This window comes from Bacillus rossius, chromosome 18, assembly GCF_032445375.1.
Source record: "Bacillus rossius redtenbacheri isolate Brsri chromosome 18, Brsri_v3, whole genome shotgun sequence".
Classification (NCBI taxonomy): domain Eukaryota; kingdom Metazoa; phylum Arthropoda; class Insecta; order Phasmatodea; family Bacillidae; genus Bacillus; species Bacillus rossius.
Window position 1 is genome coordinate 13376353 of NC_086345.1, and position 25194 is coordinate 13401546.

The 25194-nt window shown below is 35.1% G+C and overlaps 1 protein-coding gene across 3 annotated transcripts in view; it reads right to left on the minus strand.

Annotated features, from left to right (window-relative positions):
• The window catches only part of LOC134541205 (mitochondrial adenyl nucleotide antiporter SLC25A23), a 154305-nt gene extending 130475 nt beyond the window's left edge, over positions 1-23830 (minus strand). The window contains exons 1-3 of one of the 3 annotated variants that reach the window (XM_063384452.1): positions 22855-23830; positions 16472-16598; positions 15244-15331 (exon numbers count right to left, since the gene is read on the minus strand). In XM_063384452.1, the coding sequence (XP_063240522.1) occupies positions 15244-15331; positions 16472-16598; positions 22855-23049 (410 nt within the window). In that variant the 5' untranslated portion in view covers positions 23050-23830. Of the gene's footprint in view, positions 1-7578; positions 7658-15243; positions 15332-16471; positions 16599-22290; positions 22832-22854 lie in introns of those variants that run through there. The other 2 variants (XM_063384453.1, XM_063384454.1) reach the window with 2 other exon arrangements.
• Between the last annotated feature and the right edge of the window lie 1364 nt (positions 23831-25194).

Sequence of the window (25194 nt, forward strand, 5' to 3'; positions counted from 1 at the left end):
TTTGTATTATATGCTGTGGTTCTTTGTCTCAAAGCGGGAAGATGCAACATCTCGTGACCCAAAGGAGGTCGTGATGAGAAACAAGTGACAGTCACGAGAATTCTATAAACGTGGGAAAGAAAACAAAAGCCCTGTGAGATGGTTGAGATGCTGTTGCAATGTGCCCGTGTGTGTGTGTGTGTGTATATATATGTATATATATAGAGTGATTTGTTGGAAATAATTATGTCTCACGAGCGCCCTCGGCCATTTCGGAGAACAAAGAACGGCCATGGTAGTTAGTGAGCGTTTGGTCGACGTAGAGATAGATCGTGCACCTGCTCAAAATTGAGTTTGTAGTTAGGGCATTACCATTGATATTTTACCCCTCCCCCCTTTTTTTTCTTCGTCGGTTGAAACTTTTACTTAGAAATTTTGCCCAAAGTCATCGATAATAGCCTACGAGGATAGGTTTAAGTTGTCATCGTTCCGAGTACTAAGTCCTCCGCAGTACGTATTTTCCAGCTTCGGGTGCCAACCGGCAAATTTGTGTTTTGTGGCCAGTACAGACGTTTTGCGCAACAAGTCTGTATTTTCACCATGTACTTGTTTTCTATTGGTCGGAAGATGGCGGCCATCACGACTTGTGAATTATTCGTTAAGGACAATAAAAAAGCAGTAAAAATCAGTAACTGTTGTCCAAGAGACTTTATGCCTGTAACCAATCATCGAAAGTGAAATTTTTTTTGAAACAATATTAATTCAACATCCAATCAGAATTTCTTCAAGTGTTTATGAATGTAACAGCCGGACCAACTAGAGCTAGCCTAGGTTTTGGACTGTTACACAATCCATACCACAACTTTACTGAGGATCTGAGACAAACATTAATACAATTCTATTCCACTTCACATTTCCATTCAAAGCTTCGCCCAACCTCCAACAAATATATATATATATATATACATATATTTTTTTTTTCTTTCAGATTACATGCTTGGGTGTTAAAAATTCTTCAACTGTGTAACACAAAAAGCCAGCTACCAAATGCCTCACAACAAAGATAAGTCATGAACAAAACATCTTAAGACCTGACTCAAGACACGAGGCCACACACCGAAGCAACACTGTGTCTGCATCAGCAGTTGACAAGATGACTTCTTAGAGTGAAGATGTTTTAGAGTATTTAGTGGGTTTCCTGGGAAAAGTTTGTGTCTGCCAGAAACAGGTACAAGTATCTTGCTGTCGCCAATAAGACAGAATAGTTCTTTTGCAAATTAGTTAATGTTTAAAACAGTCGTAAGGAGTATGCTCAGCACTTTCCGACTTCTTTCCATTACAGATATTGTTTACTTTACCCTAGATGTAAACAAAAAATATATTGCAAGAACATGGTTGTATGCTCTTGGGCAATCAAAAATAAGGAGTGTTTAAGGATCACTTCACCTTCACCAGTATCAAGAGATACAATTTTTTTTTTATATCACAAAATACCTCAAGAATAAAACATTTTAATAGTTAAAGAAGAAAAAATAATTCTGTTAGTTATACTCTTACAGATAAGCCCCTACTGTTCATAATTACCTCTGGAACACACATCTAACCCAAGCATATTGTCTATCTGAAAGGTCATAGCCGGCTAAGTAGGGGTGAGCTCCCACACGCATTCGTTCCAAATTTTGGCTAAAAGTCGCGTCTGATGGGTTACAAACTCACCCCAAATTTCAGCCTTGTAGCTGCACTAGGAACAAATATAAAAATACCGCTATTATTGGGTGCAGATATTTTTCCCTCAGGATCTACTGGACCGATTGTTATGAAGAAAAAAAAAATATATGTTGCAAATATATTCAAGGCGATTCACTCAACGAATCAAGAACCTAATCCCACGAACGTAACTACCCTTAACTAAACTGCTACTCTGTCTGAGGCACTGTGTTGGGGCAAGGAACAAGCTTGTCTGTCTTCAGGCTCGTCCAAGTCATGACGAGCAGGTTATCTTCGTGCCTGCGACACGTTTCAGACACGCTCGTCTAGGCTGTCCAGTGCCGACTCCGTAACAAAACACTTCTTCCGCAACACACCCGGTGATGGGAGAGAAGCAGAAACTTCACGGAGAGCTACGAACACTAGACCGCGAATTTCGCAAAATTTCATGCACCAGCAGTTTATAATAATTAATTAATAAATAAATAAATAAATAAAAATGCCTACTGAAATAGATGACAAAACAAACATCCATAGACCAATATTATTACAAACATATTTGAAGATATAATTGTTTTGAAATTATTTTACCACAGCACCTAAACACCTTTTAGCTTCGCAGGCAAAGAAATATTTCTCCAAGCATTAGCACACCGCATGCTCACCAAAAAACAAAATTGTAACACAAAAAAAATTAACCATGTTCCTTAAATATATTACATTTCACCATTGGTATTGAATTGCAAAAGTAAACACATTACTAAATTAATTTGTAACCAGCAAAATTACCGATGATTTCATGGTAAGCTATCGAAAGCTACTTCATATCCTCGACTAATCATGTTTAGGGCAGAAAAAAAACCATTCACACTCTTGGAAACCACTCTGGCAATCAAACAACACCGTCATGTTAAACTCTGCACCCAGTCATCCACTTACAAAGATACTAAAAATACCCACCAGCGACAACCAACACGTGTCTCTGGATGGTACAAGACCTGCTAAATGCTTCCTCCTACACACTTCGAAAACACCTAGTCCATAAATAGTCCGCAAACAGACTTATTGCAGTTCGCAAGGCTCATGCTGGTACACGAAAACAAGTTGGGAAACTTGCTTTTAACATTTAGTGAGACACACCCAGCATAAACAAAAGTTAAAAATAGTATAGTACACGTTTACGGTACATCCCACACGTACTAATGAAACAGCTTGGAATTTGTACACCCAGTGTAAGACCATTATCAAACTTGCTGCATGACTTTTAACTCGAGAAAACTAAAAGAGTTTGCTGAAATATCCCATTTGCGTTTCCTCAGGGAAAAAATAATATGAATGATTTAAATTATTTGAAATCACAAGTGTTTTTTTTCTGACTTTATTAAGACAAAAGACAAATACGGATGATTATACAGTGACAATCATATAATCTGACCAAGAAGAAAAAAATTAGCATGAAAATGGAATAACATTCAAAATGCTAGAGCAACTAAACATTTTTTTTTCAACAAAACAGTAGTATCATTTAGATATTCAATTTTATTTAAAAAATATTAATTGACAAAAATGTGTGTTTTCAAGTTCATTGCAGAAACCATACGGAATACAATTAGATAAGAAGAAAAGCTTATCAATATCAATTGGGGAACAGAATTAAATTTTATAATCAACTAGGTCTGAATATTTCATACTGACAGACTTCTTACTTAAATGTATGCACAAATTAAATTAAGTATGTTAGACAATAAAATTTAATGTTTTGAGCAAAATTTTGTTTAATTTTTTTATATGTAACATTTTAGCTCTCGGTATGTGGCATTTGGTGGGAGTAAATTCGTGAATGTGATGAAGTTGAGGAACGGAAATATGTAACCACCATGGTGCTGCCATCTGTGACAAATGGCGCGAACCAAATTTCACAAAGAAAAAAAGAAATTTTTACAAGATGGGCAGTATTTTAATAAAATTCCTTGTCGAAAATCAGGTCTAAAGCGGGGTTAAGTATTTTTCGAGTATTTCTCTCTGCAAATTAATGATTTGATAGTCAACATTGCTGCTCCGGCAGCAAATTATAGTGGTGGATGTGGAAACTATGCGTGATTCACATCCAGAAATGTAGTTAGACATAATTTGTGTGTATTTATCATGCTCTGCCATTATTTTAAATGATACTATGTTAAATATTGTTCCCGGTTTTGTATTATAAGGGTATTTGCAAAATGAGAACACATATTTGCTCCTTATGGAGGTTAGTTATTACATATTACTGGCAAGTACTAAAAGACTCACTCACATTTTTATCTATTTATTTCATAAGTGGCTAAAATTTGGTGTTAAAGGGTTTATTTACTTGCATTTTGATGTTAAATGGTGCACTGACTCACACTTCGGTATTATTTTAGTTTTTTTAGTAAATCACCACGAGATCCTGTCCCTACCGATCACTCACTCATCCTGTGGTTGGGATTCATATGATCAAAATTACTTTACAGTGGAAGGATAATGTATGAATGTTGCCTTCAATATTTGTTTAAGTCATAGAAAACAATCATGACTAGGGAAAGGTTCTAAAGCTGTTAGGAGTCTATATAGAAAAGCATAATAAAACTGCTATATTTTCTAAACTAAAACTAACTTCATTGAGGACATTACGAAAAGAGAAATCTTAGTTAAAACCCCAAGGTTATGGTAAAAAGTAGGCCTCTGCAAATATCAGTTTTTAAGTTTGAATCAAATTCCAATACAAATATCAAAATATTCTCAAATACCAATATCAAATTTGATTTAGCAAGTGTGTGGAATTTTTAAAATATATTTTTATGCCACTTCAAGAGTCACATTTTAGCAAATACACATATTTGCAATGGCAATTGATATGTTACATAAATCGTTATAAAAACTACAAGAGAACTTTTTATATTTTAAAGTTTTTTCTCTCCTCCTATATTATAGGTTTTCTAGACATCTGGCCTTAAGTTTTTCTTAAGTACTATTTGCACATGTTGAAATAAAGAATGGGTAGTTATACCCGGAACATTAATATACAGTATGTAGAGGAAAAGGTTTGATTCAAACATTTTCCTTGAAAATTTGCCGTAAAAAGTTTTGTAAAAATGGCAATAAATCAAATTACAAACAATATTAAACTATATTCATTTATTTTAGTCTATACCAACTTGAGGCTGCCAGTTTCACAAGTTGAAGTTACCTGGTATTGAAAGATGGTTTTTAAAAGCCACACTTTGTTATGGACACCCTTGCAGATTTGCTGACCTTGGTCATGTTACACTTCATAGCCTACAGTGTTGTTTTAACACGACTTGTTTTAGGTTTTTTTTTAATGTGTCTAAATCATTTCTGATTTATCTTTTTTTTCAGACATCAAAACATGTGCAGTCTGGTTTTTTGTTTGATTAATTTTATTACTAAACACACAGGCCTACTTATTCATCCGCTCATCAAAATATATATTGCAGAAATTACCAATAAATATATTCTAATGGAAAACACTTTGGTCTTGATCTGCTCATGAGAAAGGTATTAATTGAAATTTTACTACACACAATATAATTATTCCATTATTTTAAAATAACACTTCAGAATTTTATCTCTATTAATATACAGAAGTATATAATCTCCAGAATTACTGTCAAGAGATTCCATGTTGGACTGATAAATGATACAGGCACATAAAAAAATGGTTCATAGCAAAATTAAACCATTTTATATTGATACAAGTGTTTGTAAATGATTGATATCATACACGCACATGAAAAAATTAGTGTTTTTTTTTCCCTCCTTCCTTAACTCTGTGTTTACAGTTATTAAAAAGCCTGGGTTTTCACAAAAAAGGAAAATTAACCCAAACTTGGCATTTTCACCTAAATGCTGGAGGAAATTGTATTTCAAGTTTAATTTTACTGTCTCAAGAAAAATTTCCAGAAATATTTTGTGATTTTCCTGAATTTCCCAGGAGTTCCCTGACCATTTTAATTTTCCTGACTTTTCCCTATTTTCTACACCTGCAGCCATCCCATTATTGTTTAGATTCAGTGCCACACTCCCTTAAGAAATATTAATTATAATTAACATTGGCAATTTTCATGTAGCCCCTTACTGCTAGCTCTAAGTGTAAGTGTTTCTCTTTCAGAACTTACAACAATACAGATGGGGCCTAGCCCATTCAAACATGGCTTCTATGAAGGTTCAAATTTGATTAATTAACTAAACAAACTAAACAAAATAATTGTTCAAGGGTTGCTTTGTTATAATAAGGAAATTATTGAAGGGTTAAACTTGTCATGTATTCGGCACTGTTTCAAAATCGATGTAACAGTCATTTAATTTTATGAATGGATACCTTCCTATGACACTTGCATGCAGCCACCAACCCCCCCCCCCCCCCCCCTTCTCAGTCTATTGAGATTGCCACCGGACGGAGGTAGGATTCTCGTCGCAGCCCGAGGATACAAACTTTTTCCATCACTGATCTATTCGCATTCGCAGTTCTGTATAGTAATATTGGTCCTCTTTCATCTTTCCTCGGAGACTACTTCAAGTGGAAGACGGTTTTACTCAATGATTTTTATTTTGTTTTGTGGATTTCTATGGACATATGCCATTGCTGGTACTCACTGCATGTCATAGAGAAACCACAAGAATGGACAAAAAAAAGTTAAACACACAAACACATACACAGAATAAAAAAACATAAAGACAGATAATTCCGTGGACGAAATAAGCTGGAAAAAGAATCACAGTAGACTATCAATGACAAGACAGTTGCAACAAAGAACAGAAAATACAAACGTCAAACACGGACAACACAGCAACAAACGAACCCAACAATGACATAAAAGAGATAATCTAAACAACACTACACAGATATTCTGAACAACACGACAACATCATGGACAAACACCATAAGCTTACAAGACAAACAGTTATGACGTTCTGTTCCAGTCATCAAGCACAAACACACAATTCACAATAAACATTTTCATTTATCCAGTGTCAAAAAAAAAAACCTAATGAACCAATTTCTGGACTTTTTCAGGACCTTATTTTCTTACAACTTATTTATAACAGTGTGATTTTTTTTATACATGATGATCTAAATTAAACACCTAAATTAATTTACTATTTGGAGAAATCTTCCAGAGTTTTATGCTAGAAAGCTAAAACATTTTTAGATATAATTTTCATGTGGTTTAAGTGAAGTGTCTCCAACTATTTATATTAGTCATGGGTGAAATTCAAATTTTCCGGAATCCAAATCTCAAATTGAAATCCCAAAAAGTACCTCGAATATCCTCAAATATAAATCTAGGTCTCACGGGTCAAAAATAAAATAATATACAATAAATCAAAAATATTAACTATGGTAACATTTTAAATGTCTGTTTCACAAACTAAGTTTCCAGAATCAATACATATTGTAACTTTACTTTGTATTACATGTTAAAAGTACTATCTATTGGAGAATGATTACAGGATAGGTATGAAGAAAAAATTTGACCTAGGAAACTTCAGAGGTTATCAGTGATGAAGTTTTTAATTTTCTTTATTTCCTCTAAAATGTTTTTTGAACCTTTTTTTCTCAAATATAGACTCCTTAGAATACTAAGAATTTTACGGTGTTAAAGGGTTCGATTAACCCATCTCTAATTTATATTGAATGTGCGACTATAAACAAAAGAAAACGAAATGCAATCCAGCAGTTTTTTGACTTCCGAACACAGTTACTATTTTTTCCAGGCCTTTTTAGTGACTTTCGTGAGCTGTAGACACACTGATTCAACCCACAGTAAAAACCAGTAGCATGCAGACAAGAACCCCGTGCTTAAAAGCAGTTTGTGTGCTGGCAGAAATGACACGCAAGCGTTTGCTCACCTATGAGCGGCAGCTGTGGAGACAAGCGAAGGGCTACCCTCTACGCGTCATCAGTCCGGGCTTTCGTTACAACAGAAAACTAAAGAACACAAAGAGAAACTGGAAATGGTTTCAGGCAGGGCAAGGCTTCCGACACAGAGCGGCTCTGCACCACACACTTCGTAGCGCAAACAAGGATTTTTTTTTTTCCTTTTCAAAAATCAACCAAGCACTTAATTTTTTTAAATCCAACTGAAAGATAATACTATTATCAAAAAGAGAATTTTGTTGAACTTTAATGGATTCCTTTACCATAGGAGTCTCTGGCACATAAAGTTTGGGGGGGGGGGGGGGGAGAATTTATTTAAATGCTAGTGCCTCCGTCGAGTTAAGTATAAAATGAATGTTTGTTTTCAAACTATGCTTTGCATGTGAATTTTATTTGACACCTGATCTACTACTATTGGTGATCACTGTAAATACATGTATTTTACAAACATGAAAATAGTATAAATAAAACTACTGGATGTATTTGAAAATATTGTGTCCCCCACTTCCCCCCCCCCCCCCCCCAACCCAGACGCCCGTGCCTTTTTCGCCACATTAACAGTGGATTGAAACCAAGAAGTTATAAATTTCAAGGGCAACTGTAACTTTTTAGAGTTATATAGGCTAGAAGAAGCACGTCACCATTGCAACTTCATCCATATGTACAAAACAATTTCCATTGACATCTCGCCTACGACATAGTAGCAAAGAAAAAAAAAATTATGTAAATCTGATGCTTTTAAAATCCTGTACGTGAATTTTCAAACCCCAAAAACAATTTTAAAAATTCCCATTATACCCTTTTTTTTTACTATGCTTAGTTTACTCATGTCCATTATTTGTTGAATGCTATTTGCAAAAAGGTGCAACTTTTAAAAAGCCTGAGAAATTTTGAAACGAACGCCTAGTCTTCTTTAGCCAGACGGCATATTCAGATTTGCAATGTTTCAATTTCAAACCCTCATATGTATCTATGATTTGTTTAGATGTCCATTACAATAAGAACTTGTACATATTTGGTATATTACTTATAGTAGTCAACATTGTGTACAGCTCAAGAGACAAAACTAAGTAAAAAATATTTCAAAAGTGCTTCATTAATCATGAATGTGATACAACAAATAGAAAATCTTTCATTTTAGAGAATAATTACTTGAGATGAGATGACAATTTCAAGAATGCTAATCCTCTTTTGATAAAAAAAAATATTTATCACAATATTTTACAGTGTCTCTATGTCATTAAACGTACAGGATGATTCATAAGGAGTGGCAACTACTTGCCTTACTTCATTTGGAGCAAAATAGGTAATTAATGTGAGTCCTATTCCCGAAAAATGAACAGCTTTTTGCATATTCCGCCTGTCTGACGCTCTTTAAATTATATTTGACTTTGCCAGCAAATTTGCTATTTGTTTTGTATGAAGCTTCCGTTCTGAAGCAAAGCTTTTCGTCTGATGTGAATCTAAGCATATGTAGCGATGCTTTTAAAAAAAAATGGAAGCCTAAGATTTGCTCATGAAAAATATTTTGTTTTTTTGTGTGTTGTGTATGTTTTGCACAAAAAGAGTTATTAACATAAAAAAAAAATCAAATGCAGCACTCAGGTGTTGTTTTATGAATGCTCAATGTTAATATTATGATAGTTTATGATTTTATTGATTGTTGTTATATATGGCCCAATTGGTTAATTACTTAATCAGTTCAAGCATTACAAACTTTAAAAAAAATTATTATTTTTTACTTTAATCTAGTATTTCATAAAATAAGTCTTGCTGAGAATATTCGCAATTTAATTTGACTTCGCGAATATTTTAAACATTCGATTTGATATTCGCTTCGCCATAAAAAAAAAACCTAGTATTCGCATATGTCTATCGCATCTGGGGATGGATGGAGGATATTGTTCTCCAAACACATACCACCAGCGTGATACTACCAGATCTAGTAAATTGAATTCCCTGATTTTTCCAGGTTTTCCAGGGTCGGTAGACACCCTGTACCACGCATGCCACTGCAGTAATCACCGACAGCTGTGCGTGGCCAACGCAGAGCAACACGCACAGTAGACGAACATGTGGCCAAGCATGTGTGCAAGTAGACGGGAACTTTCCTGAGCTTATTCTGCAAGCTTGTCGCACGTAATGCCGATGCTCAATAATAATAAACAACTAGCAAAACCCAGCAGACATCCTGCTAGTATTTATTTATTTACCTCTACATATCTAAAATGGATTGTTCGTATGTAATCTAGAATCTAAAAAAAAAAAAGTTTTTTTTTTTTTAAATTTTGTAAAAGTAAAAGTTTACTCACATTGATAAGATTCTACTATTTATAATTGTATAAATTGATGATAAATTACATACATTTAAAATAAATAATTTATGTGAATAAACAATATTTTTTTATTATTCCAATGGCTATATAATCAAATAAACTAATACTAATATCTACCATAATTCGAGTGAATAAACAATATTTTTGACAAATATTTTCAGTGTTCAAATATCTATGTATACCAATTATCATGGCGATCAGTTGAACAATGTAGAAGTGAATGGACTGCAGCACCATCTAGTGGCGAGTTACAGCAAAACGTATAGCATAAAAACCTTCACCATGAAAAAAACACTCAAAGGCACCAACTTTCATGGTGATCGACCAATGGAGTTTAACAGCGTCAAATATACCAACTATATATATATATATATATATATATATATATATATATATATATATATATATATATATATATATATATATTCTGATAAAACATCATAGTATGTACCTCTGAAATGGTTATCAATGTATTCATCATTATTCCAATGTTTCAAATTACTCTGTAAATACTGGAAATAGAACCCACATTCGTAATACATTTTTTGTTCCAAACGATGAAAGAAATAAGCCCTACGAGTTACGGTAACTTCTAATGAATGAGCCGCCTGTATTAAAAAAAATATCTATATTGTAAAGTGTGTGGTTACAAACACCACTCTGTACCTTTCTGTTACTCAAGACAGAGTAGAGAAGATAAAGAATTAGAAACAAGCATGTGAAACAATACAAGTAGTTCATGCAAATGAAAAAATGTACACTACAAACTTCAATTTTACATATCCATACGTAACATGCAAAAACTTATTTAACTAACCATTTAGTGAACATTGTTTACAACACAATTGTAAGGACTAGAATATAAGTATGCACTGGATAAAAAATATTACTTTGTATTATCATCTTATACAAATAACACAACAAGAATTTATAACAGTACAAACAGAATTCTCCAAAATTTACCGAACTTCTCAAAGTCTTTTGTAATTTTTCACTGACCAAAACATGTACGATTTTAGTTCTATAGAAAAAAAACTTACTTAAATGTTTGCACTACTTCCTAACACTGCTGTAGTAACAACGTTATTTCATTTTTTTTTAATGCCATAAGAAAACTGTTTATACAGTTCGAAAAAAGCCTGGGAATTATGCAATGTGTTGTTTCTTGCATCTTTATTGATGCAATTAGACCCCATGTGCAAAAAAAATACAACTTTGCTCAAAAATACTTGGCACACCAGCATTGCCACAAAGACTGAAACCAAATACAATGTGAAAGGCAAAGTTAATGAGTAGAGACAAGTTTTTATGGTTTTATTTTTAGGCCAGTTTCATTTTCAAAACAAGGGATTTCGGTGTTATTATTTTAATTTTAATAAAAGCTGTTTTGTAACACTCCATCAAAAAAGAGAGGTAAAATTATTATGCTGCACTTTTATTTTAAATAATGTTTGATAAATTGGTCTTGAATGATAGTTCAGAACAATAAAAATAATTTTAAGTGAGCATTTATGGTCTAAAATTAATTTATTGACTAAGATGCCCAATAAAACAAATTAAATCAATTTTTCTGATTCATGAACTTTGGTATAAGTTTTTGTCCGGAAATTACAACAGTTCTTGAATTTCAAACATTAGACAATTCTATTATTATTATTATTATTATTATTATTACTACTACTAAGTTTTGGCTGAATGATAATTCCATGATATAACTTGAATTTCGATGCTATATGGTGTATTAACTTTCAATTAGGTGTTATGCTGTGTTTCATCATGCTTTTTGACTTGGTGTATTTCGGTTCACCATATAATCTTGTTCTTGTCCCTAGCAACAGCTAAACAAAATAGCTCTGTATTTATTTTTATCCCCAAGGCAATATGGTTCTTCTGCATTTTCCTCATGATGCAGACAGAGTAGCACGACGCGAGATAAAACAGAAATGCCGTATAATCTATTTCTGTCCGAGGAGAAAGATTCCGCCGGGTTGATATCGTAACAGCCAGCACTCTGCTGGCGACGACTTTATAACTGCTCGACACTTTGTAGGCTATCCACCACTACTACTCCTCAACATGTTCAAATTCAAGCATGCTCTTTACTATGAACGTGTTTATTGAATGGAATGTAAATAAATTTGCTCAGTTTGCTTATTATGTGTTTTTCATAAACATGGGGTCGAACAAACTTGAGCAAGTAAGGATCAGTAGGCAATCATGGCAATACTGTATACTATTATAAAACATTGTACAGTTTAAAAAAAGCCACCCAATGAGTAAAACAAATATGGTGTCAAAAAGTGAAGAAAAACTGGTGCTTATACAACAACCGAAATTTTATGCAAATAAACACTTTCGTTAAAAAAAATTGAAATTTGTATTCCAAAAAATTAAAGAAAGTGTATACAAAGTTTTTTTGTTGATTTTATTGTATACCAGCTAATGCCCGGCATGCATTGTAATGCCTCTAATTATTTTTTGTATTTTTTTTTTAAGTTTGAACACACATAAAGCATCTCTATGTATATATCTCTCTTCATATCTTTATAACTCTATATCTCTTAATAACTCTATAGCTCTTTCTATTCATCTCTTCATATCACTCCATCTCACTCCATCTCTTTCAATCTCTCTATCTCTATTTATATAACTCTTTATCTCACTACATATCCGTATGTCTATATCTCTATATGTATCTTCATATTCTCTAAATATATATGTCTATGTCTATATAAATACAGCTGTATAATTATCTCTATCTCTACATCTCTAACCCTTTATTTTTATCCCTCTATCCCTATACCTCTCTGAATATCTATCTACATATCTATATCTCACTCCATCACTCTAAATTTCTCTATCCCTCTATCTATATCCATCTCTCTCAGTCACCCTATCTTTCTATCTCTCTTGACTCGCACGCCACCATTATTATTCCAACCATTGAAAAGAGAAACTAGAATAAAATACTTACCGATAATTATCCGAAACTACTCGCAAGCCACCTTAATTTTTTGCTTTAAGGGTTGGTGTTATCGAATCTCACCTAAACAGAGACCTTTATAGTGTTTTAAACATGGAGGTAAGTAGTAAGTAATTGGTGTACAAAATCTTTGCCATGTTAATACTTTAGGTCAAAATGAGAATGACCTCTAACCCCCTCCCCCTCCCCTTTTTCACAATTTTTTTTTCTCCTTCTGAATAGCAAAACAATTTTTGGTTATTATGAAGTTTAACCCTAATTTCTTGCAGATTTGTTGGTATTATGTTTGTTTAGCAATATTCACTACATGATAGCATCTTTACGATTCTTCCTAGCAAGTTCTTTTCAAGTTATTAAACAAATTTATAGAAAATTAGCCTTTATACAGCTGCAATTTATTTTGCTACGCAATTGCTTATCAGTTGACTTCAACTTCAGAACAGACAAACACCTCCATTGTTTCAAAGGTCAAGCATGCAAAATTTAATAGAGATAGGATAAACGATGAGTTATCAGTGCAATGGCAAAATTTGATCCAGAACAAGAATAATTAAATTCTGCTTTAAGGATTTGTTTTATCAGAATATCACCCAGTCAGTGACCTTCTCCATGTTTCGAAGGAAGGTCAAGTTAATCGTGCAAAGTTTCAAGTCAATCATAGCATAGAAGAAGAACACACAAACACAACCTTCATTTTTATATATAAAAAGATAAGTATTTTAAATTTAAAAATTTTTGTTATTATTTCTGCTAAATGTAGTGAAATTTTGGCATATTGTGAATTACATAAGTAATATAATAGTGTGAAAACTACATTTTTTTAAATTTTACCTCTGATTTTCCACCACAGATTTGCCCCCTTCATTCAATCATTCATTCAACATATTTGTTCTAGATCTGATTTAAGCAGGACAAAAAAAATTATTTCTGTGGTGTGTGTATGTGGATAAACTTACAATTTGCATGGCACACAACAGTTCTGATGTCTTAAGCTCCGAGAGGAAAGGTAGTTTCCACGTCACTACTTGCACGCCATTCAACTAAGCTTGTCAGCTCTGCATTGCATGTATAAAGACCACTACATTGCATGAATAAAGGCCTGTAAACAACCATCTGAAGTTGAATGATAAATGCTAAACTTTTCAACAAACGTTTATTTGGTACGGCTACAACAGACATTAATGATCAAAACTGAACCAATCCGAAAATTGGAGTGGAAATCGGGGATACTTCTGTTGACCAGACCAATTTTGTTTAGTAGTGGTCGTCATATGTTTTAAATCATTTTCAAGAGTTTATTACATTTATTTTTTTTAACTTTAATCAATATGGTGAAAAGGTTGAAATGTATAGTCAGATTTTTATTTGGGAGATCTTGTATGCATACACACATAAAACACACACAAAAACCATTTTATAAGCACTATGTTACCACAAAATTATTTTTTTCTTCCTTTCCCCCCCCCCCCCCCCCCCCCCCCATTTTGCCAATAAAGTCATATCATTCAAACACAATATATCCATCAACGGTTATCGTTGACTTTCACTGTAGGTGATGTATCAGATTCTGATCAGCTGGTGTTAAACGCTATAGTATCAAACTTGGAAGTTTGTCAACTTTAACACACTTCTGCAATTCTCAGTGTCGTTGGGTGCGGTGCCATTTTTCGCTCATATTAAAGGCTAAGTAATGTTTTATTTTAATAGCAAATCCATTGTAGAGGATCTTAGCTGTATAAAACAGTATAATTTTCATCCTTTGCCTATTCCCTACATTATCAGACAATGACGTGGCCATAAATGAATATGAATTTGCAACAATTTTGGTAGTCATACTTTTATTTTGTCAATTTAAAACTATGACAAATTTACAAACTTGAGTAGACTATTTCAAAATGAACTGCAAAATCTATCCATTAATAAATATTTGACAGTGTAGGCCTAACCATTCACAAGTAAGTAAAAGCATTATTAGATAAATATAATTTCACCTTATATGATGAACAATCATAAAAATAAAGTTTCTGATCTTTGAATGACAAATTTTGTAATAACTATTTCTACTGCCAAAGAGAAATAATCTTTCAGATATTAAAATTAATGAATGATTTTAGCTCAAAACTTACCACAGAGAAATAAGTAAAAAATTTCTATCCTACCTCATGCAACAATCACCAATCACAATAGCCAAAAATATTATTATATTATTTTTAAAATATGTACACACTATAAATACTTTTAAGAAATAAATAAATAAATAAATAAATAAATAAATAAATAAATAAATAAATCACAAAACACAAATCATAAACACATACCTCTGAAGTAAATTCATAGCTTCTTTATTGTCAATATCAACTCCTAATTCTTTAAATGACCGTATTAACTCCTCAGCATCAATTTTACCTGCAAGAGGAAATGCAAAAACTATGTATCTCTCAACATAACTTGACATTTTAGACAAACACCATTTAGTGTAGATATTGTTAGTAAAACAGTAAAAGCTCAAACTCGAATCATTCAGAACCAAGGTCATGCCGGCTTAGCGATTATGACCGATTATTGAAGGTCAATATAGTTAAAACTTAAGTAAGAAAGAAAAAATTAACAAACAGTACAATGATATTTTTAAAATAAAGTATAGCGGAGGCCTGCTAATCCGAACTAATTGGGGCCAAGACGTGATCGGATTACCATATTTTTTCTGATTAGCTGAATAATTGCTGTAATGCAACAGCACGTAGTCAAATACATCTCTATAAGCATTTAGTCATCACGTAACACAGTTTATAACATTTTTACAAGAACTTAATTACTAGACATGTTGATAATTGGGTGAAGATGATAAAAATAATTTTTAAAATCTACTCCATACTATACTCTATACTGACAGACAAAGCACAGCTTAAACTGATGGATCTAGAAGCACAGAAGTTCCTAATATAACGTACGTGAGCAATAAAAAAGGATTTTTGAAAGTTATCAACCAAGGGCTTTAATAGGGGATGAAAATTTGCATGGGAAGTACATCATTTTTTAAGTTAGAAACATGGAATTTGTTATTCAGGCTTCTGAAAGGACTTTGAAAGTAAGTACCTGATAAAAAATACATTTTGACTGATTTGAAGAGGTCACGGACAGAGCAGGTTACCGAAAAACTAACATTTGATAAAAAGTTGGGAATTTTTTTTTTAATTATACTCTTTTTACCCTAAAATCATTTGGATAAGCCGGATTTTCGGATTAGCGGGACTCCACAGTAGAAATGAGATGCTCTATGACAAGAAAAAATTCACTTGAGCATTACTATTCAACAAAGTCTTTGAGCGAACTGAAACCACTGACAGCACAGTGGCACGCCCTGGGCCAAAGTCAACAAACACCTCGTTTCTGAACGCCAATGGCTCGACTGGTGCCGCCGGATTGCAGAATGTACCAAAACCGAAGAAAGCCGGATTCAAAATCCCCGCCTGTACTTGAGTAGTCTCCGGCTGGTTCTTTCTTTGTACTTAACAACTTCATTTTTAAAATACCTACACCACTCACCATCTTTATTCTTGTCTATGTGTGTGAACTGTAGCCGCAGATTCTTCTCGTGTTCCTTGACGTAGTGGATGAACTCCGCTAACGTCAGGTCCCCACTCTTGTTCTTGTCCGAACGTTCCATAAATTTCTGGAAAACAGGAATCGTTAAGTAGTAAGAGATGCTGGGAAGATCAGAGAATTAAATGAGGAGTGTGCTGGCAGCTACGAGATGAGACAGGATCAGGAATATGGTGCAAGCAAGGGCAGTACAGGACCAATGAGACCATTGAAAAAGCAAGAAGTCCACGTCCAGAGAATGGGAAAAGAGAGGCTGCCTAGAAAAATGATGGCGTTGGAAGTACACAGGAAGAAGAGCCCAAGGAAGACCAAGGAGTAGGTGGGAAGAGCAGATAGTTAAAGGAGTGCGGGAGAGAGAATACTGGAATAAAGTGAAGATGAGTAGAGACCAGAAAAATTTGCGAATTCATTTCGCGATAGGCTAAAATATAAATAGTTATACATCAGTGCTGCCTCTGCTATAGGCTCACAACTCACCTGGATGACGCTGGGCCAATGAGAAACACCCAACCAAAGCTTTATCGAATCACAGGCTGCTACGCTGGGACGCCTCACAAGACAGCAGCCAATGAGTGGGTGACATTTGACCGAGTGTATGTAGAACTATGGAGTTAATCCTACAGGTCAGTGAACCCGCGAATTTTTCCGGTCCCTAAGAATGAGGAATGATGGAAGGACAGAGGATGATGGATGCATTTTACTTGGTTGACCCGACCAACGGCTGCAAACAGTTGAGGATGATGAGGATGATGATGACGATGATGATGATGATGACTAGGAGAAATTATTTTATATTTTATTCTTTTGAGTATGTTTTAAAAATGTGGTATATTTATAATTTTTTTTTAATTTAAATAATTATTTCCAACTTAGTCCCTTCGAAGTTCAACGCACTTGCCCCCAGGTTTTGCCAGCTTCGTGATTCCTTAGCGGGAATGAGTTTCTTCACGGCTTGCAAAATACTCTTTTTTTTTTCCTTTCCATGTGAGAACTTCAACTGACTAAAATTGTCGTCCTGCCATGCCCGGAAAGTTTGGAGTTTTGGAAATAGATAGAAGTCCAAAGGAGCTAGATCCGGAGTGAACACGCAGGATGTGGAAGCAGTTCAAATCACAGCGACCATTTTTTGCTGAGCGACATGGCTTGACTGCACCAGCGGATTGTCATACTGAAAACCAATTTTTTTTGCAATTCCCAAGCATTCTCTGATATTGATGCCTTTTAACTGTAACTGTACACACTTGCTTAAATTATTTAGATAAATTAATATTAAAATAATAAAATAGAGGCCTGTAAAGGTATAAGTACATTGTAAACCAATTCCATTTTAATACAAATTGATTGCTGCTTTTCATATCACAGTGTAATTTTTATCATCAGAATGTTTGGAAATTTCTGGGCATAAATTTAATGGGTAGCAGGGAATGCCAAAAAATTTTTTTTTTATAAACCTTCCATTTTCAGGCAGTACAACCTGCCATTACTTTTTGACTGGTCCTGTAGAAGACAGCTTGAGCTCCTCAAAGATGTTCCTTCTGATATTACATATTTTCGAAGTCAGCTGTGGTTGTAAAATGGCGTGCGACACCTCAATTTATCCCGTACCTTCTCAGGGGATGCAAATCGCAGCTTTGGCAAGCAGCTAATTGGTCATTATGAATCCATCGCATGCCCTATTCAATCTTACGACCTCACCCCTCACTACACATCTGCTTATGGGGTACTTCAGAAGCTTTGTGAACAACATTCCATTTTTTTTTTTTTTTATTCGTGGGACGAAGTCTTGGACATTGTGACGCACCATACGAACCACAGATATTTGAACATGGGGATATAGGAACACGGATCATTCATGACCCAAGGTAAGGGGTCATCCCAATCTTTGTCTGGAGTGATTTCAGGAAATAGTGAAGTGACCACACACGAATCTGCGATAAAATTTCCCCGACTTCCCACGACCGAAATTTCAAATTTCCCCTGAATATATATTTGTGGACAACCTATATTACCTTTCCAGGCCTCTATTTTATTATCTAATATTAAGTAATACGAACTTAATAAAGTATTTATTTTTTTCCCCATGGCGGACTCTCCGTGAATACAGCACCCATGCCTCCCCAAACGTTTGGCAACATCGCATATTTACAACTTGACAACAGTGCAATCTGAAAACAGAAGTCTTTTTTTTTTTTATCACTGGCACCAAGATTGTGTGTCTGGATCCGGAAAATTTCAGATATTTTGTAGAGGCCTGTTTGTAACATATGACTGATATCTTAGAATGTGTATGACAGGCAAAGGCCAGCCATTGAAGAACTTGTACCTATTGAAGCTGGTGACAGCACCTTCCAACCGTTTATGAAAAGAATTACAAAGAAAAACCTAACAATTATAATGGTTTGACCTGTGTTTATTTAATACATTATCCTCATTTTGGTCTCTTTTATTATCCTCGAAGTTTGGGTATTTATTATGATAAAAACAAATGTAAACAATTCTACAAACAAAAATATTTGTGTACAACTTACAAGTAGGTAAAATATACACCAATTTTTAAAGTGCCAAACAATGAATTGGAGAATCATCATGAACACCGAATATATTTGCACCCAAAATAAAATAAAAATATATATGCATTATAAAACATATAAAATCAGGACACTAAAGGTTCCAGGTCCCCAGAAACTTGCTTTTTTTTTTTTAGAATGAACAATGATTATGGTGGTTGAGATTAAGGAGCGTAAACAAGTTTTAACTTTTATTATAACACAACTTTGGTGAAAAAATTTATCAAATATTTACTTTGCATGGGGCACAGTAAATGATTTCACTATGACAAATTTATCCCTTACTGAATTATGACCCAATGAAGAAAATTTTTTTCAAATTGAATTACCAACTAATACAAACTACTTATCCACTTTAAATAATCATTTTCCTGGCCTGGTCGTTAGGTATATTAACTAAATGTTAAAAAAACTGACATTACTAGGTACACTTCACTGCTCTTGGTGATTCCCGTTTTGTTATTCACAGCTAAGTACGTAGTGCTTATGCTAATCTGCGCTGCTAACCGAGCGTGTACACGTGACTGGCTAAAAGGTGGCGTGTGGTTAGTCTCGAGTGTGATATTACCAATGTCGCTTCAAGCATTGTGCGCCTTCGCAGCGACGGTTGCAGCAGTTCACGAGACAAACAGGGTGAGAGAGTACATCTCCTACCGTGCAGACAGAAATTACTCTGTAATTATAAAAGTGGAGTAATGCAGGCCTCTACAAAATCTCAAAGTTCAGAAGCCAGATTAAAAAAAAAAAACTAAAAAATTATGTTTTCCGGTTGCACTAATAATGTTCACAGGCTTTCACGGCCATTGTCTGAAGTAGTTTGACTTCTTGGTTGTAGCAGTGTCCTTGGCGAATAATTCACCAACGTTTCGGTAGACATTGCAGTCGCCACTATCAGGGAGCAGTTATGTACCTACTGAGTTACAGTACAACCCAGAAGCCAAGCTACTTCTGGTTGCACTGTTGTCCAGTCAGGTAACTTGTTTCTTATTGCGTATCCAGTTAGTATTTTAACATAAAATATTAAAATAATTGGATATGTTTGTGATTCAAAGCCCGTGTAGTTACAAAAAAAAAACATATTTGATTTGGAAAAATATTTATAAAACTTTGAGGAACCTGAAGCAATTGTATACAATCGTAGTAGGCAGGGTAAAAGTTCCATATCACTTATCCAAGTTTATCCTTTGATCCTAGCAGCATGATCCTGTACATTTTGATCCTGTGGTACATGATGCTTGCTGTTTTAATTTAGTACATCAAAAGAGCCTACACATGGCAAAAAATTGTTGATATAACAATTTACGTTGAATAAAAAGGAAAATATATTTTGTATTTAACTTACAATCATTATTCATTGTTATATGACAAGTTTTTATGTGCAAGATCTTTCGACATACTAAATTAAAACAGCAAGCATCATGTACCACAGGATCAATGTACACATGATCATGCCATCAGGATCAAGGGATAAACTTGTATCTGTGATATGGAACAATTTACCAAAGTTTTGATATAAACTGGATACTCAATAAGGAACATTGTACTCATCTCCATTCTGTGCAAAACACCTGATCTATGGAAAATCCTCCTTCTGTGGGGAAATCCCCCTTTTTGGTGGTTAAGTCCCAGTCAGATTTGCAGATTTTCTGGACTTCAGTTCCATGATGTTATAACTTTTTTTGTTCAACAGTTGCAGAAAGTAGATGTTGTATAGCTTTCATTTGAACATGCTAAGAACCAATGTAATAACCAAGTAAAAAAAAAAAAAAAAACTGGTTTAAAAAAAACCTGGTTTGAACCAAAAAACAGGTTGTTTTTTTTTTTCCAACCCTGATACAAAGTACTTTATCTACAGGCTCATGTTTTGCTGTGCACCATAGATAAAATAAATATATGCAGACTAGTTTAAATATTGTCCCAGTTTCTTGGGCCCATTCATTTCTGTACAACTAGATTTTATGACAACAAAATTTGCTGCTGACGGTTTCAAAACCACTGAATAGTTATATCTTGACAGAAGTCTGTGGCCAGCAAGGAAAAATTAGGCGTCATATCGAACTGGTACCCAGGTTTGTAAAGCCCTGGGGTAATGGAACAGCAAAAGTAACCACGGCTTGTTGACTCAGTGTTTGATGGCTGAGAGTCCTAGGTTGGATTACCAACTTGTGTGAATATTTCTTTCCAGGGTTCTGTACTGGGTGTGATGATGTTCACCTTCAAATCCACATCCACATCCACACTGCGGAAGGAACATTATGCTTGTAGTCTTCTGCGAACCCGAGGATCACATAGGTACCTCCAGATCCCATCCGGCCGTCTTTGCAGCAGACGGTTCATTATTCGGAGTGACCGGGAGGTAGTTTTTCCATCAAATGGTTCAGTAGTCGACACAGCTGCTTAGCAACTAATTCTAGCGGCGGGCGCGGAAAGTACGTGTTTTTTTGTGTCCAGAAATGTAGTTCGAAACACAGTATTTTTTTTAAAGAACTGTATGTTATTAAATGTGCCCCAGTTTCGTATTATAAGTGTATTAGCACATGAGAACATTTGCTCATTACCAAGGTTAGATGTTACACGTCACAAGCAAGTACTAAAAGACCTATTCTATATTTTTTTTTCCATAAGCATAAATCACAAATCGGTGCCACGCCCCTTCATAAAGGGCAGGAGAACTGCAAGACACACATAGTCATATCTGCTCATTTTTTCTCCCGTCCAAACCAGCTTGTTCACTGACGGGTGAGTCACTGCTAGCCTAACATCCAGGTAATGAGTGAATCGCCTATGATTTGCATCGGAAGTAAGGCACACAAGGAAAAAAAATTAATAATTGACTGACCAACTGCCGCCAAGCATAAAAAAAAATGGTAATTGCTCCGTATCCAAGTTTATTCCTTGATCCTGATGGAAAACTCCTGTAGGTATGATTGATCCTGTGGTACATAATGCTTGTTGTTTTAATTTGGTATGTCAAAAGATCCAGGACACAACAAAAATATTAAAATACGATCATAATTCATTGTTACATCACAATTTTTGTTGTGTTCAGGATCTTTTAATGTGCTAAATTAAGTCAGCAAGCATCTAGTAAGACGGGATCAATATATTCAGCATCATGCCATTAGGATCAAGGGATAGGCTTGGATACGCGATACAAAACTTATGCCTAAAAAAAATTCACACATGCCTACATACATGACATTTAAAGGTGGGGCCCATGATGGATGAGTAGGCAGATCACTCATCTTCCATCCCGGCGTCATCTCGCAGAAACTATGGGAAATATTTTTAACTTTCAAAATAGTCTAGCTATTTAGTGAGAACATACGAACATTACTTAATTTATAAAACATCCTTTTCAGGCCATCACACTATATGCACATTTTGCATTTACCCAACGAAGGGAATATAAGATATTAACCAAATTATCAATTCTCTTCTTGATTGACAAAAGCAAGAAGCATTAAAGTATATCTGTAAGGGTTTATAAAATTGATAAACAGTGAATAAACTAACAGGTCTGACCCATATTCTAGGTTAGCCAGTGGTCCTTCCCAACCAAAGTTATGAAATCCCGAAAAAGGTGTTTATGGATGGTGCTACTATTGTTTAAATAAAGCACCGACTGAAAAAAAAAATCGTTAATATAAGCTACTCACTCTACTTCTACGAAGGAAGCATCATCAGAGATTGCGGAAGCAAAAGCCATCTCTCTCTGACAGTACCATTATGTTTCTCTACAAGTGACAGTTCCCCTACCTTGGCGTATGCATGGTGAACACCGCATTCTTTGAGAGCAACAGACAGATCATGAATGTCTATTTTGCCATTGCCATCAACATCGAGTGATTTGAAAATATTTCCCAGTCTTTCTTCTTCTTGTTGTGACAACTCATGGAGGTAATGAGGAGGGTGCCCTACAATTGGATCAGCGGCTTTAGCTTGATTCACCATTACTAAAAGAACACCTTTAAAATTGTCAGTAAAATATTACATTACGCGCACCGCGCATTCCAGTTAACAACGAAATGTACTACGGTAAACTACCCCTGAACACCGAACATTTACGATGCTACACACATATCAGACAAAACAGCAGGTAGAAGGTAGAAGCGGTTCCGCAATGCACCATGCGCCTCGCCTACTATTTCCATAGAGATTACAGTATATGTGCGATGGAAAATATTGTCAAACACCAAAATAACCCAAGTTCGTGAGACTTCAGTTTATTTTAACGGTTGAATTGGTCAAATTCAAACATTTTAGGTGGGTAGGTCATCGTGCGTAAAGATAAACTTGATCGAGACTAACATACAAGTTTGGTTATGTTTATTACATAAATAATACGTTAAATCGTTGTTTAATTATTCAAATTATTTTTAAAAAATTAGTACTTTTTGCCTTCACTCAGTAAGGGTTATTTTCCACTCGTATAGATGATCGTAACGAAATTGAAAGTTTGTCTTCTTTTGGTTAGTAACATTTAACATACTGAAAAAATAAGTGACACAAAACGTTGATTTTCATTCTGACCGCAAAGTTAAACGAGCGAACAGCGAAGTTGCATGAATGTGCAGCGAACTTGAGATATGCTTCGAAACAAATTAGGTGTATAAGTCACTATCAGGCCGTGACCTGTGGCGGATGCGCCGTGCCATAGGAAGCCTTCATCTTTGTCCCACTGATTCTTAGTTCTGGTAACTATACTTTAACGCCAACCGTCAGTGCTCCTCTGTCGCACAGGCCGTTATGCCACATCGACGCCCGCCCCGATAGCGTGTGAATGTCACGAACATAATGGAAGTGCAGGAGAGTGCAGCGAGGAGAACGATCTGAAGATCGATAGGTCGATGGCTTCCAGTGCTATCGAGTGTTCATTTGCGCATCCGCCGCTGGACTACGTGCATACGGGAAGAATTTCACAGACGAGAGAGCCAAAACCCGAAGTTCATGCTTTTTTTCTGTATATTTTATGTAGCTATCCTAACCAAATCAACCGTCCACAATGTTTTAAAGTATTTATAATGTAGCTAAGCTAACCTAATTGACCATTAGTATCCTTTTATCAACACCACCATATTTATTTACAATGAACAAAAAAAAACCGAAGATGCACGATCGGACGTTTGGCTCTCTCGTCTGTGAAAAAAAGGATCCCCACGTGCCCATACGACCGCCGGACGTCAAGCCCACAGAACATGGAGGGAGATATAGAAGTGCTACTCTTACAGTGGAAACCGAAACCAATTTTCGTGCGACATGTGACGCTATATGTTGGGTGGGCCCATAACTACTAGCAAAAAAATCTTGGCATCAAGGTTCAAGTACAAATTTATATGTTGGTAATGTTAATTTATCTACTTTATGATTTATTACCTACTTATTAAAAGTAGTTGCAACTGTGCGAAGAACACTTAATGCTGTTTTGAAATAAAAAGGTCATGTTACGTATAAATAAGTTTGGTTTGTCACACCACAAAAATATGTAGCTACCAAAATGTAGTGAATTAATTTTAACTGGTTTGTTTGCCTGATAATAGCTTACGCATTACTTCTCACAATCAATGTAGCTATGCTAGCAATATATCATGAAAGCTACTATCTAGTGTACTACTTCATAAAACTAGGTCTTAGTTTCAGCAATTGCAGTTTCTCCCCCATAGTCAAACCTTTGGGGTCTCTAGTTTCACCTGCACTGGGCTGCTTATAGGCTGAATGTGCAGAACAATTTCATAATGCATTTAACCTGGGACGTTGCAGTGGCCACGTGGGCCACTACAACACGGGCACAAGGCAGAGGCCCTCTGCCCAGACTTCAACTGAGAAACTAAACCAACCGTGAACTGTGCCGCTGTGCAGTTTTATGTTTGTAACAACTCGTCAGTGCTAAGAGACACAACTTCGGGAACTGGAACAATGCGTCACACTGTAAAATTTGTTATCTACTTTCATTGTACGTTGCGTGCAGCTTGGTAGGACTTAGTTCGTGCCCAACGCCTGGCACTGATTTAGCTGTTTCGTTATACATGGTGTACTTTGTTCTTTAGACATCGGGTCACATCGTCATCCGTGCGTCCGCAGCGTGTAACGCCAGAAGGG